Genomic DNA, 18,938 nt, shown 5'->3' on the forward strand with positions numbered 1-18,938 from the left:
CGGTAAGTGTACATTACTTATGTATTGAAGTGATTACTCTGTGTGAGTAAACTTACTTTGTTGACCACAAACTCACGTTAATTTGACATCGTGCCAAACGACTTATGTCTAACGTGTTGTCAGAAGTTTCTAGCTAGCAATTACTGTGCTGACTCCTTACACCATTGTATTTAACGTTAACGAGACCGACGTTTGAGTAGCAATGTTAGACCTGTAGCTGTGAGAAATGCTGCACAACGGAGATAGTGGGTTGAGTGATGGAAATACGCTGTTCCGTGTACGGAGTTAGCTTAAGACACGTTAGTCAGATCAATGTCCATATTAATGAATGCACACAATATAGGCCTATTTCGGGATTTATACATTAATGACTCCACAAAAATATTTTTTATTTTTATATATATGGTTGTTATGAAGTTATATATGTATGTTGACCTATGGAATGTAGTAGATATTATTAATGGGATGATTTTGATGCTGAGTGAGGTCACTTTGTTTTTATCAAGTTTATGCAGAATGCCCATGCTTCAGCGACCAGCGGCTGAGAGTTGTACTGTATGCTGCATTGGATCAACACACAAGATCGTTTGCTGGCTGTAGCCAGATGGAGGGAAAATCTGGTTGAAGTGGCCTTGAAGATCTCTTCATCTTAAAGTCATACTCTCAGGTAAATTATAGAAATGTAATGTTTCATTATCAACTGAAAAAACCCTTTCCAAGTTAAACATTCATTTATGTCATAAGTTAGCTCATCAGTTTTATAATTTTGAATCAGGACCATCAATTTTTGGATCTGGATGCTTGTGTAAAAACTTGTGTCAACTTTGTGTGTCACATTTAGTAGGTTACAGCTGCATTAATTCAGTGTGTCATTTAAAATGTATGTTCGGGACATCCCTTTTAAATAGCGGGACAAATAAGCACAGTAATGTCTTCAGAAAGGTGTAAATATATATGATTGGTATTTTAGCATTTTGTTCTCTTTTTCTCTTATGTGTAACTACAGCAAACACAAGACATCAATGTTGACCGGATTGCAGTTCTCTGGTGTCCTCAGTGCTGCGACAAGAAGACGACATACAGCTGTTCTACAACTGCAAGGTGGGTTGGTATATTCTTTATGGGCAAGCTGTAGTAGGCTGGGCATTTAATTGAAAATGTACCAAAACCAACATAATGATTTTCACAGCTGACCCAATTTAAGTCATATTGGTATGTCTGATAAATAAATGATCTCGGAAAGGATGTTCCTAACCCCTTAAATGCATCAGAAAGCACTGCACCAAATCTTAGATCACCCTAAAGAAGTCAGTCAGTGTTGTGTGCTCTGTCTCTGATATCTATCACTACATTAACAAACTGCACCCTGCACTTAAACCTGGAATAAAATCATCTAATCTGCCACCAACAGTCTTACCTTCATAGCAGTTTAAAAGTCCCTTTGGTAAAACTCCTGTTGTTTTCAAATGTGCTATACATATAAAGTTGACTTATGTATTACAAAGAAACTTTCGCCGCTTCATTTACTGCATTAAAACTTCACAATATCGTAGATGGGACCGGTTCTTATTATGGTCTGAGTCACCGCAGCACTGGGTCATCAAGGAGTACTGAGTAGTGGTGGTTCATGCGACCGGTTGTTGTTTTGGTCTGATTTCGCTGCTCTCGGTCGACAAGTGAGTGAGTCGTGAGCGGCGGTTCATGCGACCGGTTGTTACTTCGGTTCGCAGTTCTATGTAGCCAGTAGAGATGCTATTGAAACAGGAGACTCATGTTAAACACCATAGAACAAAACAGGCTTCCTGCTGCCAAGCCCGTAATCATTTGCGGCCACTGGGACAGATGGCAAAAGGAAAACTATATTTGAATAAGAATCTACTAATTTGCAGTCGACACCCGATTCCACGACTCAGTGACTTAACTCGATTCAAAGAACCGATTCTTCAGTCACACCGTCATGTCTACATGACAGCTTTCATTATCATTTAAAGGAATATATTTTGCAAAATGCACTCATTTGCTTTCTTGAGAATTAGATTTTTTGATTGATATCAAGAGCATAGAAGGAAACAGCTAGCCTGGTTCTGTCCAAAATTCAAAGCTAAACTACCCGCCTCCTGGCTACACCTCTGTCGGAAAGACATGAGATTGGTCAGTAAAAAAGTAGGCTGTTTATTGTACATATGTTTTGGAACATAGGGTGGAAAATAGGTTGTGATAAGAGCTGTCAAATTGCCTCTATAATCCTATTCGAATTTCATTCCATATTTTTCTCAATATTCAAATTATTTTCAAATTTGTAATTCTCAAATTCAGCCTATTATTATTATTATAACTACACTACACAGGCTTATACGTTGCCAATGCCATTTTACTTCCTGTCCACTAGAGGGCCTTCCAAAAACATTACCAATAAATATGTTGAATTACCAACAGCTGACAGCTTTCTAGATAAGTAATAATTAAGAAAGTAAAACAACCACATTGCCGTTCTCCTGGGGACGCTGTGTCCCCGTTGCCATGGCTACGCCCTCCTCGTCTCACCGTCAGCTCTACTTTCACTTTCTCACGTACATCCAGCTGTCGGTCTTGTTCCAGATGAGTAAGCATATGGGGGTCGATCTAGCTAGCAGTAAGCAGCATGAATGCATCTTTGTCATGACGTCATCGCTTCTAGAGCTCCGTCCATATCTTTGTTTCATTTCACCGAGTGCTGCCGTGTGGTTATCTCCATGTGTGTGCGCTACTGTCGGCTATTTGTGATACTGAGATTGTGATTCAGAAAACTTAATTGTGCATCATTCATGTGACAAAAGCCTTCATTTCTGCAGTTAGTCCAAGGCGAGAAGGGCGTGATTTGCTGATGGTAGACGTTTATAAAAACAAAAAAAAACACACATACGAATATTAATATCAGCATTCGATTAGTATTGATTTTTTTACTATTCAAATTATATTCGATTCCCAAATTTAATTCCAACTGCCCTAGTTATGCTGGTGATATACCCCCCAAAAAAGACGAATTTGAGTCCACAAAGTTCTAATGTGTCTAATTTTGAATCAGGATAGCTCATCATGGTAAAAATAAATGTACATACAATTAAAATTGATTATTTGACTCGGATGCTTCCAAGTCAAGCCTATCCAATCACGTTGCTTTGTAATATTTATAATAGTGTCACATTTGCATTTATTGCACACAGCCATGACGTTGCATATGCTTGGTGGGGCATATCTGTATTGAAAACATAATCTTTGTCTTCCACCATCCAATTTTCCTTTCAACTACATCTCTTGCTAACATATGGGGCCTTACATAGGGGGAAAAACTAGTAATGTAATGTAACCTAGTACGTGTAAGTCCATTGTTACAATATGAACACATAGCACAGTCATTGGTGTAGCTAAATACATTAATAAATCAAATAAAAACTAAACCTGCATAATGCAGCTTGTTTTTGTGAACCTCTACGCTTGTGAAGATGAAATGAATGAATTTGTGCATTATCGGAGGAGCTTTAGTATGTTCTTTATTCTATGATAGACTTGTGAGATAATAAAATCCACAAAAAAGCAACAGATGGCATGTCAATAAAAAACTGAGATTATTTAAATTGTAATTTTATGTTTTTGGGCCAATTTTCCAGGAGAGTGCAGTCCAAGATCTGACCATTGAGGGATCTGCTGTGGTCGTGTCCATTGTTGCTGACTGAGGATGTAATCCTGGTGCCCTTCCATCCCCGTGGAGTCGAGTCTTCCTCCAGGATCAGGTTGTCTTGTTGCACTTGCTGCTGGCCTGATGCACTCCTGTATTTGTATGGCTATGCTATATGTCCTCCAGGCTGAGTACCCATAAGGCACGACATTTACTTTTGAGTATTTCATAAAGTTCTGCTAAATGTGGATGGACACAAATTGAAACACAAGACACTCTCCTTAAAAAATAAGTTAACTACAAAAGTAGTGTAACAAACAAGTATTTGATGACTCGTTGAATATGTTGCAGATTTGTTGTTATGATGAAGTTGAGCTGTTACAGCCCTGATTGTGACTTACATGTTTTGTTGCAGTGTCATGTTGGAGTTTACGGTTTGTAAAATAAAAAGATATACGTGAGACCATTATGTCCAGATTGTTTATTACCTTGTATTTTGTATAAGCAGTGAAAATGGGAGTTTGGAGTAGGATTTTTCATAGTAGAGAAATGTGTTGATGCTACCTATCTTTTTATTGAGTGCAAGGCGTTTCCAAAATCTAGTAGTATTATCAGTTAACATCAGTAAGAAAGTATGGGTAAATAGGAGAGAAAAGATTCTATATGTAAATGTAACAAAATGTGTGAGGTTAACTTCATTTTTAGAGCACATTTAGCATGACAAATTCAATATTTTGATGCAATATTTTTGTGCTTAGAACACTTTCTTAATTGTGTTTAAAAACTAAATATTTTATGCTTACTGCACACAATGAAAGACGTTTTGTAAAAGAAAAATGTATAAGTTTAAACAACATGAAATATATAGTTCAAATGTCCAGTTAATAATATGTCAACATATTATTAAATATTTTGGTTCATTGCACTAAAAAAATACTGATTGGAAAATGACTAACTTTATGTTAAGTTGACTATAAAACTTTAATACATATTAATTCATTGTACACAAAATAATTAAGTTTAGTCACATCATTGTGTTTATGTTGAAAAACCATTAATATATACATTAAACAACTCAATAACTTTGTGTTATGTATACTAGATATTCCAACTCAATATGACACATAATTCTATGTTATTAAAACACAAATTATTTTATCATTTGGTTGAAAATATTGTGTTCAACCGACATAAATTTTCAGTCAGATGAGTATCATGTGACACATTTATTTTATGTCAGGCGTACTCTAAAGTTTTGTGTGCAAGGGGTTTCCAAAAAATATTTGAGTAGAATGAGCGCATTGGGATTAAGTACAATAATTAAAATGTTAATGTTAATTTGACTTTAAAATTACAATATCTAATCGTTGTTTGTACATAAAATGATTATGTTATGACACGTAATTTTGTTTGTGTTTAATAAACATAAAAATAAACATTCAACAACCTGTTCAATATGACATAGATTTAACTGTTTATTGAACACAAATTATTATTTTGTGTGATCAAAAATTTCATGTTACTGTATTGCACTGACTTAAAATTATTTAGTGCAAGGGGTTTCCAATAAAATTTTAAGTTCAGTTAGCGGATTGGGGTTTACAGTGAGATGTACCCTGAGGCCAGAAAAAGTGCTTTATCTGGTAAATACATTTCAGATGGCACATCCAAAGGTTTATTCAGACACGGAACATTTAGGAAAAAGTAGAAAAAGAGAAAACTTAATTTGCTGCCTGCTGGATCTTTATGGCTTTACACACAGGGAAAGTCAGGGGACTTGATCATTTTCTGGGCCAAGTTATGGAATATCAGGAAATTCTTTTGACAATTTTTTGCCATCAATATGTTATATTTCTCCCATGTTGGATACTCTTTACAGTTCCCATATACACTGGTAATTCCTTAACACATGATGTAAATGACTATTTTAAATCTCAACACAAACTGTAGTGACATTTTAACCTGTTTAAATAAGCCACTGAGGGGTGAACGGACAAACTTGTTTCGGACGCATGTTCTGACCCAAAATTAAACCAATGTCCAGTCCCGTATAATTTTGGATGCGGTGATCTGTTTATTTTATACTCAATATTCCAATAATTGTCCTTAAACGTAAAACAGCCAAACAAAAGCACACCGACACGATAACACAGTACACGGGACACGATGGCACGGTGATGAACACACAGCAATCTTGGGGAAACATAGTACACACACCACCTCTTTCAGCTAGGAGGAAATTAAGGGCCATTCTATTTTAGTAAATCATCAGGGAAGTAGCAGCCAATTGTTCATGTATTCCGGCAATGGCATCTCTAATCACATTATTAAGCCTTTGAATATTAAAATGAATGTAATTAATTCTGTCCACATTTTTGTTTATAGTGGCTCACCAGAACATGGATAACTCAAACCCTGCGTTGACTTGATCTACCGATTTATATTCATCAAGTACACCTCTGGGGACTCCAATTGCATCTATGTAGGAGAGTTCTGATATCAGTTTAATTAGCTACGTTTAAACTTGCGGGAATAGAGAGAGTCATGATAGGTGGTGGACTGCCATGAAGCTATTTCTGACTACAACCTGGTCTCCAGAGTGGTGTCTATCTGGAGGGTTTCGTCAGTTGAGGTCTGTCCAGTCTCTGGTAGGGTGTCATTTCTAGAGTTGTGGTCATTGTCAGTCAGTGAGGTTCCTAAGTCAGTCTGAACCTCAGTCAATGTCCTCTCTGTAGAGTCTCGAGTCACATGGATCCAGTTGCATAGTCTGTCAAACAAACAGACAACCAAACCTTCAAACAATGTGATGTAGCCTCTGCTACTTTGTACGGTCCCTTCCACCTGGGGGAGGACCAATTGAGCTTATTGACTTTCCTTAAGATCCAGCTCCCCACCTTAACAGGAGATGTGTTGTGGTCCTGTTCTTTAGTGAGTATTTCTGTGACCTGTTGAGAGATGCTTATTACAGTGTTATTCAGTTGTTTAACATAATCACTCAGATCATACTGTAATAATACAGGTCTGTTGGTGCAGTAGTAAATACATGGGGCATTTTCCTTCCTGTCGAAATCTCATGTTGGCTGACATCCATTGTCATTGTCTCAGGTTAAATAGCACTATAGGGAGAGCTTCGATCCAGGTTAGTTTTGTGTCTGTGTTTTGTGTCTGTAGACCAATCCTTCTTTGATAGTACGATTAACCCTTTCTACTAGTCCCCGAGATGCTGGATGAAATGAACTGGAAAACATCCTAGTCCTGCCTTGAGTGAAAACTTTTGATTAAACTGATATTTCACATGACTGCACAAAATGTTTAATGATGTCTTTACGGTGGGGTTTCCACCAATACTGAGAAATGAGATCTGTTACTTTTGAGCTCACACAGTGGCCACTACTACTATACTATTACCAACACCAAATGCAGTTGGAACCCAAGGGCCTGTGCTGCACGAGATTTATGCCTAAAAGCCTACTAAGGCAGTTTTTTTCAGGGAAAACCAATAAAATGCCTTGGAAAGTGGTATGATAATTTCCTGTCAGACAGGAACAGCATCTCCAACACCGGAAAACAAGTTGAAGAGTGGTTAAAGCTGATCGACAAGTCCGGCCTGCCTGGGAAATTCAAGTGCTGGATCTACCAACACGGCCTGCTCCCGAGACTTGTGTGGCTTGTCACCGTGTATGAGGTGCCCATATCAGCTGTTGAAGAAATGGAGAGGAAGTTCAATAAGCACCTTCATAGATGGTTGGGAATACCCCCTAGTTTTACATCCCTGGGGCTCTACATAAGGGCGGGCCAGCTCAAGCTTCCCCTGTCATCAGTGGTGGAGGAATTCAAAATTGCCAAGTGCAGACTGTCCCTGATATATAGGGACTCTCAAGACCAACTCACCAGGGAAGCAGGAGTTAGAACAAGATCTGTCCGCAATTGGGCCACCAGCACGGCAATTAACCAGGCAGAATGTACTCTTAGGACCAAAGACATCATTGGAAACCCTTGCACTGGAAGACAGGGTCTAGGAACAGCACATTTCCAGCAATGTTCAAAGTCAACCCCAAGGGAGAAGAGAACCATGATCCAGGAGGAAGTCCGGAAACCTTGAGGAAGAAGGGAGAAGAGCAAAATCTATCGAACTCGCAACCCAAGGTGCCTGGTCGAGGTGGAACCTCCCCAAGAGAACCATCACATGGAGTTAACTGTGGCTGCTGGAGCCCTTCCGGATATCCTTTCTACTCTGGGCAGTGTATGACACCTTACTGACCCCAGTCAATTTGCAGGTGGGGGATGAGGGATGACCCGATGTGCATGTGTGTGGCGATAAAGGAACAATGGAGCACATTCTTTCAGGGTGCAAGACTGCATTGACTCAGGGGGGATACAGGTGGTGCCATGACAAGGTGTTGGCGGTGCTCACAGACATCCTGAAGCAAGAGAGGAGGAAGAAGCAACCAGCCAAAACAAGACCACTGCTGAGCACCATCGCCTTTGTGAAAGAGGGAAAGAGGGCCAAATACCTATCTTCCACAGTGGAAGTTGTATGTTGAGGATCCCCAGCTCAATGGGTGTGGAATATATTAACAACAGTTGGTCTAGAGGCCACTTGAGGAAAGCAGCTGTTCGTAGACTGGGAGAAGCGTCTGAAAGAGCCTCCTGTTGGCTCTGGCACAAAAGAGAGGACATAAGCTGGAAGGCTGGAGGAGAGGGGCAGTGACCTAGCCAGTCACTGCTGACCCGCCAGCTGGAGGGTGTTGTGGATAAGGGTTGAAACACCCGGTGAAGGTTGGGGACCACCTGATGACCTCTCTTCTAGGCCAAGGCTTCGGTCATTAGAAATGGGTGTTTTATTAGCATCACAGATGTATTATACAACTGCTCAAGTTGCTGTGTGTCTCTGGAGGAGTCAATGGGCCCTAGTTTCGTGGCGCAGGGCGGCACAGGGTGGCGGAGCCGGCGTAATGCAAGTTTCGACCCACGCAGCCTTGCGCACGGTCAGTTTGGCAGTTTGGTGGATCGCCTGCGCCAAGATGGGTGTGGCAGCGCAGCAGGGGGAGGTGTTCAGCTTGGCGTAGTGGAAGTTTCGTGGCAAAAAGCCTCGCCGAGACTGCGCTGAAAGCCCGCCAGCTCCAACCTGGTCTACTCGCGGCGCAAGGCGCAAATAAAGTTCATTCATTCAAGGTGAATCACAGCTAGCGGAGTGGAAGTTTGGCTGACGGCGCGCAGTGCGCACGCGTCACCGAGACCTCACAGGCAGGTTTCCACAGTTCCAGGCACATTTAAATGCAATAAATAATCACAACAAACACTATTTAATGCAACTAATTGAATCAACAAGTGAATTTATATCTATATAGATTGTCCCGTCACATCTGACGTCAGATTAAAGGCAGATGGCACGCGTAACGGAAACTCAGCCTCTCGGACCAAAACATCTCCCTCTCTCTCTCCTGTTTTTTATAATATCGGCATTGTTATTATTATGATACGCACGCACAGCGCGTGATGCGCGTGGTGGGAGCGGCGGCGCTGCTTCTGTCATTGGGTTGTCAAGTAACGGAACTTGCACTGAACCTCCCCTAATGCATTAAAGGTGAGGAGAGGAGCTCATTTGACTGGTGAAGATCTGAATCGGCTGTGTTAATCCCAGTCCACGCCTCGTCTCCTCCTCGTCTCCCACTCACACCTTCTTCTCCTCCCTCTTTCCCACTTGCGCGGGTGGGCGAGACGGGAGGTGTGCCTGCGCGAGCCTGCGCGGTGTACGAAACTTGCAGGCGGACACACCCCGTCGGCGTGGCGCAGATGCGCTGAGTGCTGACTGCGCCTGGTCTACGAAACTAGGGCCCAATGTCTTAACTGGCCTTTGATCGTTAGCACAGAGAACGGTGATTGTATGGAAAATGTAATATCTCCCAGAAAACATTGGCTGTCTGCCAAAAACGTTACTGTCTGTTTTACTGCTTTTCTCACTTTCCTTTTCTGCATTCTTCCCGCCTTTTGTAACTTTGCTGTTTTCTGCGTTTTACTTCCTGTAGCTTGCTTCATAAACGTATTAAAATCATTAAATTTTGGTGGAGAATTATCACAAACTCCAAACATCCCCTTTTCCTGCATTTCCCTTGTCTAGTCTACAAACCTTTCTAATTCTTTCCTCTCTTCATCTTTTAGAACTTTTTCCTGTCATCTTACTACTGTTTCAAGTAGCTGGATTTACACTCCTTCCACTTATCCACAAGTTTCTGCAACGTTTTAAAACTATTACATGTGTTATTCAGAGAGGGTGAATGGCACAGCGCCCGAGCGAGGACACGATCAAGAAGCTTCTGCACAGGAGTCTTTGTGCGCTTGATCGTTGAGGGTTTTCCCAGTCTATTCACTCGTTTCAATTCATCAACTTCTGTAACACCGTAACTAAAATATCCCCTTCTAGCTATTCCAATCCCCCGTACACACAACTACTTGAGATCTGTGTGAGTGCAGGAATTCTCGAGCAGTCTGCACTGTCCGATACACTCACACCCCCCACATTTACATGAAACATAACAAACCACCCTGTGTCCTCATGAACAGCTTTATTTCTACAGCTCAACTGGAAATTCTCTACTCTACCGCTCAACGGGAGTCTCTTACTCTATGCCACATGTGGAGTTATTGATTCAATTCATCAATATACAAACACTTTGTAGTACCTCGCCTTATCGCGGCACTCGCCTTATGGTGGCATCGTACGGAATCTAGTGTCCTTGTAAAACATTTAGAAGACAACCCTGTGGTACCCAGTGGTCATTCATATACCATGAATTTTACGTCTTTTGTTTCCCCTATTAGAACAACAATGTTTACAACAACATTTATTTATGGATAGAAATGTACTATGCTTTGTGTGATCAGAGGATAGCATTAATCAGATAATTTAGTTTGAGGGTGTCCAATGTGCAGAAATTTCAGAAAGGAAAGAAGTGAAGTATTCAGAGTTCCTTTCACTGGAACTAAGGGGCCAAGCCCAGCTCCTGAAAAACAACCCCACACCATAATCCCCCCTCCACCTCTGTTTGATCTCTGACACATGCTATTTAAATTTTCAATAAAAAAATGTCATTGACCTCAATGTTTTGTATGGATCTTGGCGGTATCAAATAATTTAATTTAATTTTTTTTTCATAAATTCAATTTGTGACAACCGTACTGTATTTTTGTTTAGTGGTGGACCGATATGGGTTTTTCAATGGCCGATGCCGATATTTAGGGAGCAGGGCGGCCGATGGCTGATCTATAATGCCTATCATGTTGTTGTTGTTATCATGTTTTATATTGTATGACAAATAATAATAATGAACCTCTAACCTTGCATCTGATAAAATACAACAATTCAATAATTAACAAATGAGACACAAAATTGCTACTTAAATGAACATTTATTTAACATAGTGTATTATTCACACAGAGAAATATGTGAAAATAAAAAATGTGCATTGGCTGTTTGTTTAACAAGATCTAACTTTAACATCATTCCACAGCTACCACAATGACAAGGCTGCCTACAGATGTGTCTGCAGACATTTTTTTTATTGGCCTCGTGAGTGCAGGCATTGGCCGATGCCGATCATCTCAAAATGCCATTAATCAGCCAAATAAATCAGCCAACCAATGAATCAGTCTACCACTATTTTAACTCTTGACCATATATCAATTACTTCATAATAACTTCATAATGAATACCAGAAATTTCAGTTCAGAATGAAATATTGATTCACATTATAGTACAATAAGATTCTGTTCAGCAGCACCAGAGTCCTCAGTCTCCTCTTCTTTAGACACATCTCCCTCCCTGGCTGTCCAAAGCTCTGCGAAACAATTGTTCATCATTGTTGCGAGCGGCAATGGAAGAAATCGGGCCAGCACGAGGACCTCCCTCCTCCCTCAGCTCATTCCAGCAGCTTTTAAGACGGCTACAGTGAAGCCCCTCCTTAACCCCCCCCCCCCCCCCCCCAGACGCTGCTGACATCCAAAGCTACAGACCTGTATCTCTTCTTTCATTCCTCTCAAAAACCCTGGAACGTGCCGCCTACAACCAACTGTCATCCTATCTCTCACAGAACAACCTCCTTGACCCTAATCAATCAGGATTCAGGACTGCTCACTCCACTGAGACGGCCCTCCTCACAGTGACTGAGTCCCTGCGAGACGCCAGAGCCTCATCCCACTCCTCGGTTCTCATTCTCCTCGACCTATCTGCTGCATTCGACACAGTCAACCACCAAATCCTCCTCTGTACCCTGGCTGAACTTGGCATCAGTGACTCTAACCTGGTTCACTTCATACCTGACAAATCACATCTTTCAGGTCACAGGGAATGGCTCTATGTCCATACCCTGTTCTCTGGACATGGGTGTCCCTCAAGGCTCAGTGTTAGGACCGCTTCTGTTCTCACTATACACCAGATCACTAGGCTCTGTAATCACATCACATGGATTCTCCTACCATTCTTATGCAGACGACACCCAGCTATTCCTCTCTTTTCCCCCAACCTCTGACACTCACATTGCAACTCGCATCTCGGAATGTCTGGCAGACATCTCTGTGTGGACAACTGCACATCACCTCAAGCTTAACCTGAATAAAACCAAACTCCTCTTCATCCCAGGGAAAGACTGCCCTCGCATGGGCATCACAGTATTGCCATCGTCAACTGCAAGGAACCTGGGTGTAATCCTCGATGACCAACTATCCTGCACCCCCAACATCACTGCTGTGGCCCGATCCTGCAGATTTGCCCTCTACAATATCCACAGCATTCTGACTTTCCTCACAAAGAATGCAACGCAACTCCTGGTCCAAGCACTGGTCATCTCCCGCCTTGACTACTGCAACTCTCTCTTGGCTAGACTCCCGGCCTCTGCAACTAAACCATTGCAGCATATCCAGAATGCTGCAGCACGCCTTGTCTTCAATCTACCCAAATTCTCCTCCGTGACCTCCACTGGCTCCCCGTTGCAGCACGCATCAAATTCAAGACGATGGCACTGGCCTTCAAGGCCATCAATGGAACGGCACCCATCTACATTCAAACACTGGTCAAACCACACACCCCGAAGCGAGCACTTTGCTCCTCTACTTCAGCTGGCCGGCTGGTACCACCATCGCTGAAATCAAACAAATGTCACTCAGCAAAGTCCAGACTCTTCTCTGTTCTGGTCCTCAGTGGTGGAATGAACTCCCGACCAATGTCAGGACAGCAGAGTCATTTGCAATCTTCCGAAAAAGACTCACCTCAACTCTGCATAGCATGACCCACTAACAACATCCCCCCCCCCCCCCAAAACAAAACCCTTACCTATAGCACTTTGATCATAGCACTGTTGTTCTTAAGGTATGTTTGCTGAACAGCTACTACTTTACTCAGACGAGGACCTAACACTTGTTTCTATGTTTTAGCTCTTACTTTATCGGCAATGATATGTTGTAGTTTCTTTCTTTCTTTCTTTTGACAAATGTAGTTATTGTAAGTCGCTTTGGACAAAAGTGTCTGCTAAATGACCTAAATGTAAATGTAAACCAGAGATGGAAAAGGATCTGGACTCATTGATCACACAAACTGGTGGTTTTACTTTGTTCTACTTTGTGTCATCATAGCCATTATTGTTACAGTGCTCTGACGTTGATTGGTCAATGCAGTGTGCCTTTCATTTAAAAAGTAAAAATGTATAACAATGTGTTGTTTTCTTTTCTTCTCCTGCAGCAGTATGGAGGAGTCTCACTTGCTGAAAGAGAGGCTGCAGGCCATCACCGTAATGTCTTTTATAGCCATATATACAATATCTGCCACACTTAACTAACCATGCATTCATTCACATACACACCGATCAGCCATAACATTATGACAACAGGTGAAGTGAATAGCACTGACTATCGCATTATCATGTCACCTGTCAAATAAGTGAAGCAGGAAAAATGGGCAAGTGTAAGGAACTGCAGCTCTTGTGGGGTGTTCCTGGTCTGCAGTGGTCAGTACCTAAAAGTGGTTCAAGGAAGGAAAACCTGTGAACTGGCAACAGGGTCAGGAGCGGCCCAAGGCTCATTGCTGCACATGGGGAGTGAAGGCTGGCTCTTGTTGTCCAATCAAACAGAAGAGTGACTGGAGCTCAAACTGCTGAAGAAGTTCATGCTAGAATAGAAAGGTGTCAGAACAAACAGTGCATCATAGCACTGTTGCTCTTGATGTACTACTTTACTCAGATGAGGACCTAACACTTGTTTTATTTTTAGCTCTTACTTTATCGGCAATGATACGTTGTTGTTTCTTTTGACAAATGTACTTATTGTAAGTCGCTTTGGACAAAAGCGTCTGCTAAATGACCTAAATGTAAATGCATCACAGTATGTTGTGTGTGGGGCTGCATGCTGACCCCTGTCGACAGACAAGTTAGGCTGCCCATGCTGACCCCTTGATTGCAGTTGTTAGAGTTAGTGAAGCCAGATAACAGAAAGATACCCTGGTATGTTGAACTCGCTTTGAGGTACAGGCCTCATGTCTGATGAATCACGTTTTCTTTTCCATCACGTGGATGGCCCGGTGCATGTGCGTCGCTTACCTTGGGAACACATGGCACCAGGATGTATTATGGGAAGAAGACAGTGTGATGCTTTGGGCAATGTTCTGCTGGGAAACCTCCACAATATTAGGCAGGTGGTCGTAAAATTATGGCTGATCTGCGTATGTTTATCTGCATCACTGTCAACTTTACATGGAACATTCAATTTATTTGACTCTTTTGTCACTGCTCTGTAAATTAAGTCATGTAACTGTGTTAAACCTAACAGGAGAAGCATCGCATTCAGGAAGACATCAGACAGAAGAAAGTGGAACTGGACCAAGAAAAACTCAAACTTCAGCATCTGAAGGTTCCAGAGGTGGGTAGTAACGCGCTACATTTACTCCGTTACATTTACTTGAGTAACTTTTTGGAAAAATTGTACTTCTATGAGTAGTTTCAAAGCAGCATACTTTTTACTTTTACTTGAGTAAATTTGTGAAGAAGGAGCGGTACTTTTACTCCGTTACATTGGGCTGATTCTGCTCGCTACTTTTTTTTTTATCGATCCGTCTGCTGCATGGTCTGTTTTGTTTATGTGGGGACCAGAGCCAGTGGCGCCGCCAGCCGGAATCCTGTACGCACTGTGCGTACTTTTTTTGAAGGTGGACTAGATATTTAAATTTCAGCGGGTGACACCAAACCACGTCTGCCCAAGCAAGTCAGAGCTTTTCTTTCGCTCACACAGTGACCTGGAGAGACGCAGCCGCATTTGAGAGGACGATCGCGCGTGTGTGCGCAATTACGCATAGCGTGTGTTGGCCCCTCTCCACTACACAATACAGCTCGGCTCTAGTCTCATCACCTCTCTGCTGCTGAGCACTGTGGGCCGAGCCGATGCACGTCTCTCTCCCCGGGCCGGGAGAGTTATCATACCGTACTGTGCGTGTGTGTCCAAGCGTGTGTGTGCGTGCGTGCGTGGAGTGCTCACAAGCGTGCGCTTGTGTTAAGGGCGCGGATGGAGGGCACAAAAAAAATATTTGCACCGGGCCGATCACCATGATATACGCTACTGATTTCACTGATACTGAAAACATTCGATTTTGTCTTAAAAAAGTATTTTTCCATTTGTTGTTGTATTTTGCCGTTTCTGTGCATACATTGAAATTGAATCCTAGCGACGTCTAACTCTGTTTCACCAATCAGGCAAAGCCTAAGCCATCACGTGACCGCACACACATTCCCCGTGGCAAACAGGCGGAAAAGAGCGCAGAAACAAAACGATGGAGACGGCATGCAATTCCGAAGAAGCCGAAGAGGAGGAGGCACAACACCCCTGGCCCCACATAAAAGAAATGTTCACACTCCAGGCAAAAAAAAAAAAACAGCTACATTATGCGTTGCCATTTGTGTCTCCCGAAACAAGTGGAGTTATTTATTTATTATTGTTTATTATGAACTGTTTCAGTTGTCTAAGGGAATTCTCCGTGCATTATTTGACATTATTTGACCTGATTAATAAAGGAGGTTACTCGGCAGTTACTCTGTACTTGAGTAGTTTTTTCACCCATTACTTTTTACTCTTACTCAAGTAACACAGGGTGACAATACTTTTTACTTTTACTTGAGTCATATTATTCTAAAGTAACAGTACTCTTACTTGAGTACAATTTTTGGCTACTCTACCCACCTCTGGAAGGTTCACTACCCTCATTCACATTGTCTGAAATGTATTAACAGTCAGCAATAACACCAGAGGAAGTGTATGGTGAACCGTTGGATGATGGATGGATGGGTGGATGATAAATGGACGGATGGAGGGATGATGGATGGATGATGATGGACGGGTGGATGGTGGGTGGATGGATTGATGATGGATGGACAGATGGATGGATTGATGATGGATGGATTGTGGATGGATGGATGATGATGATGGATGAAGGATGGATGGATTGATAGAGATGTATTTGTCCTTGCGGAAAATTGTTCTGCGCCACACAGTACGTCTGAGACATTTATACAAAAAGACAATAAGACAGGTAGACAAGACAGGATAAACAGAAGTTTTCCATCTTCTCCATGTTCTTTTCCCTCCTCACCCCTCCTACCCCTCTCCCTCCCTCCTCCCTTACTGCCGATGACTTTGCAACTTACTTTACCAAGAAAGTAAATGACATCAGCTCCTCATTCACGCCTATTCCCTCCCAGAAGACATCTCCCCCAACTCTCAACTCGGATGGTCTTACCAGCTTTAGCCCCCTCACCTCTGAAGACGTTCACGCACTTGTTACATCTAACCGTGCCACCACCTGCTCCCTTGACCCGATTCCCTCCTCTCTTCTCCAGGACATCTCACACGACATCTTGCCATTCCTCACCACCCTGATCAACTCCTCCCTCACCTCAGGTGTCATTCCAGCGGATTTTAAGACCGCTATCGTGAAGCCTCTCCTGAAAAAACCCACCCTTGACGCTACTGACATCCAAAGCTACAGACCTGTATCTCTTCTTTCATTCCTCTCTAAAACCTTGGAACGTGATGCCTACAACCAACTGTCATCCTATCTCTTGCGGAAGAACCTCCTAGACCCTAACCAATCAGGATTCAGGACTGCCCACTCCACTGAGACGGCCCTCCTCACGGTGACCGAGTCCCTGCGAGACGCCAAAACATCATCCAACTCCTCCGTTCTCATTCTCCTTGACCTATCTGCTGCATTCGACACAGTCAACCACCAAATTCTCCTCTCCACTCTGGCTGAACTTGGCATAACCGACTCTGCTCTCACCTGGTTTACATCATACCTGACAAACCGCACCTTTCAGGTCACATGGAATGGCTCTATGTCCAAACCCTGCTCTCTGGACACGGGTGTCCCTCAAGGCTCAGTATTAGGACCGCTTCTGTTCTCACTATACACCAGATCACTAGGTTCTGTTATCACATCGCATGGATTCTCCTACCATTGCTACGCTGATGACACCCAGCTGTTCCTCTCTTTTCCCCCGTCCTCTGACGCTCACATTGCAACTCGCATCTCGGACTGTCTGGCTGACATCTCTGTCTGGACAACTGCACATCACCTGAAGCTTAACCTGAATAAAACCGAACCCCTCTTCATCCCAGGGAAAGACTGCCCTCGCATGGACCTGTCGGTCACTGTTGAGGGCATCACAGTATTTCCTTCCTCAACTGCGAGGAACCTGGGTGTAATCCTCGATGACCAACTATCCTGCACCCCCAACATCACTGCTGTGGCCCGATCCGGCAGATTTGCCCTCTACAATATCCGCAGGATTCGGACCTTCCTCACAAAGGATGCAACGCAGCTCTTGGTCCAAGCACTGGTCATCTCCCGCCTTGACTACTGCAACTCTCTCCTGGCCGGACTCCCGGCCTATGCGATTAAACCATTGCAGCGTATCCAGAACGCTGCAGCACGCCTTATCTTCAATCTACCCAAATTCTCCCACGTGACCCCCTCCTCCGTGACCTCCACTGGCTCCCTGTTGCAGCACGCATCCAATTCAAGACGATGACACTGGCCTTCAGGGCCATCAATGGAACGGCACCTGCCTACCTTCAAACACTGGTCAAACCTCATGCCCCGAAGCGAGCACTTCTCCTCTACTTCAGCTGGCCGGCTGGTACCACCATCGCTGAAATCAAACAAATGTCGCTCAGCAAAGTCCAGACTCTTCTCTGTTCTGGCGCCTCAGTGGTGGAACGAACTCCCGACCAATGTCAGGACAGCAGAGTCATTTGCCATCTTCCGAAAAAGGCTCAAGACTCACCTGTTCAGACTTCACCTCGACTCTACATAGCATGATATGCTTTTTTTTTTGCACATTTTTAGCTCTTACTGCATCGGCAATGATACGTCGTGGTTTCTTTGTTTCCTTCTTTTGACAAATGTACTTATTGTAAGTCGCTTTGGACAAAAGCGTCTGCTAAATGACCTAAATGTAAATGTAAATGTAAGTTTCCCTACCCTACCACATCCCCCCACACTCAACATCAGGACAGAGGACACAAACCCCACTACACATTATAAATAGGATGGTAAAGTGCAATGGTTGATGGATGGATGGATGGATGGTGATGGGTGGAAGGATGGATGGAGGAGGATAGTGGATGGATGGTGGAGGATGGATGATAGATCCATCCATACATCCATTGTCTACCGCTTATCCTGTATTCAGGGTCTGGAGCCGATCCCAGCTGTCATTGGGCGAAGGCAGGGTACACCCTGGACAGGTCGCCAGTCCATCGCAGGGCCAACATGTAGAGACAGACTGGATGATAGATAATAATAATAATTAAAACTGCGAGCAGTATCGTGACGGGCCCTCGCTCATATGCGGTCGTGGAGTGCCTGCGGTCACAGGGCAGTGTCGTGGACGCTGCCCTTGGCGCGGCCGCCTCTCCTGGCGCAAGTCGAGACACAAGCAATGGACACCGAAAGGCATCCGTCTCTCACGTGCGGTCGTTGAGTGCCTGCATTCACACGCGTGGCAGCCGCCTACCTGTGCAGCAGCCACCTCCTCGTGGCGTGAGTTTAGACACAAGCGATTGACATTCAAAGCCATCTGTCTGTCACATACACACATGTTCATTGCATCCTGACATCTCTCCTCCTCCCCCTAGTGTGACCTCTCCTCCTCCCCCTGTGTCCTCCTTGCAAGCTGAAATGAGAGGAATTAGTTATAAAAAAAATCAGGTGTGGCTTTAACTTGGAAAAAGTGACTAAATCAAT

The 18,938-nt window shown here is 43.2% G+C and overlaps 1 protein-coding gene and 1 long non-coding RNA gene across 3 annotated transcripts in view; both read left to right on the forward strand.

Moving 5' to 3' along the window:
• Positions 1-537: 537 nt before the first annotated feature.
• Positions 538-4,241, forward strand: LOC311011904. 2 transcript variants are annotated; one of them, XR_014596952.1, is made up of 4 exons: positions 538-667; positions 1,007-1,101; positions 3,648-3,809; positions 4,164-4,241. It is a non-coding gene; the product is annotated as an uncharacterized lncRNA (long non-coding RNA). The 2 variants fall into 2 exon arrangements; XR_014596953.1 differs by lacking the exon at positions 4,164-4,241 and having other exon boundaries at positions 3,648-4,046.
• A 9,148-nt stretch (positions 4,242-13,389) lies between these two features.
• LOC311011978 (palmdelphin-like) overlaps positions 13,390-18,938 on the forward strand; it is a gene marked incomplete at its 3' end in the record, with an annotated part of 39,090 nt that continues 33,541 nt past the window's right edge. Inside the window, exons 1-2 of the mRNA XM_084007233.1 lie at positions 13,390-13,437; positions 14,471-14,551. Of these exons, the coding sequence (XP_083863359.1) occupies positions 13,393-13,437; positions 14,471-14,551 (126 nt within the window). The 5' untranslated portion in view covers positions 13,390-13,392. The remainder of the gene's footprint in view (positions 13,438-14,470; positions 14,552-18,938) is intronic.

Source organism: Eutrigla gurnardus (assembly GCF_963514095.1).
Source record: "Eutrigla gurnardus genome assembly, chromosome: 4".
Classification (NCBI taxonomy): Eukaryota; Metazoa; Chordata; class Actinopteri; order Perciformes; family Triglidae; genus Eutrigla; species Eutrigla gurnardus.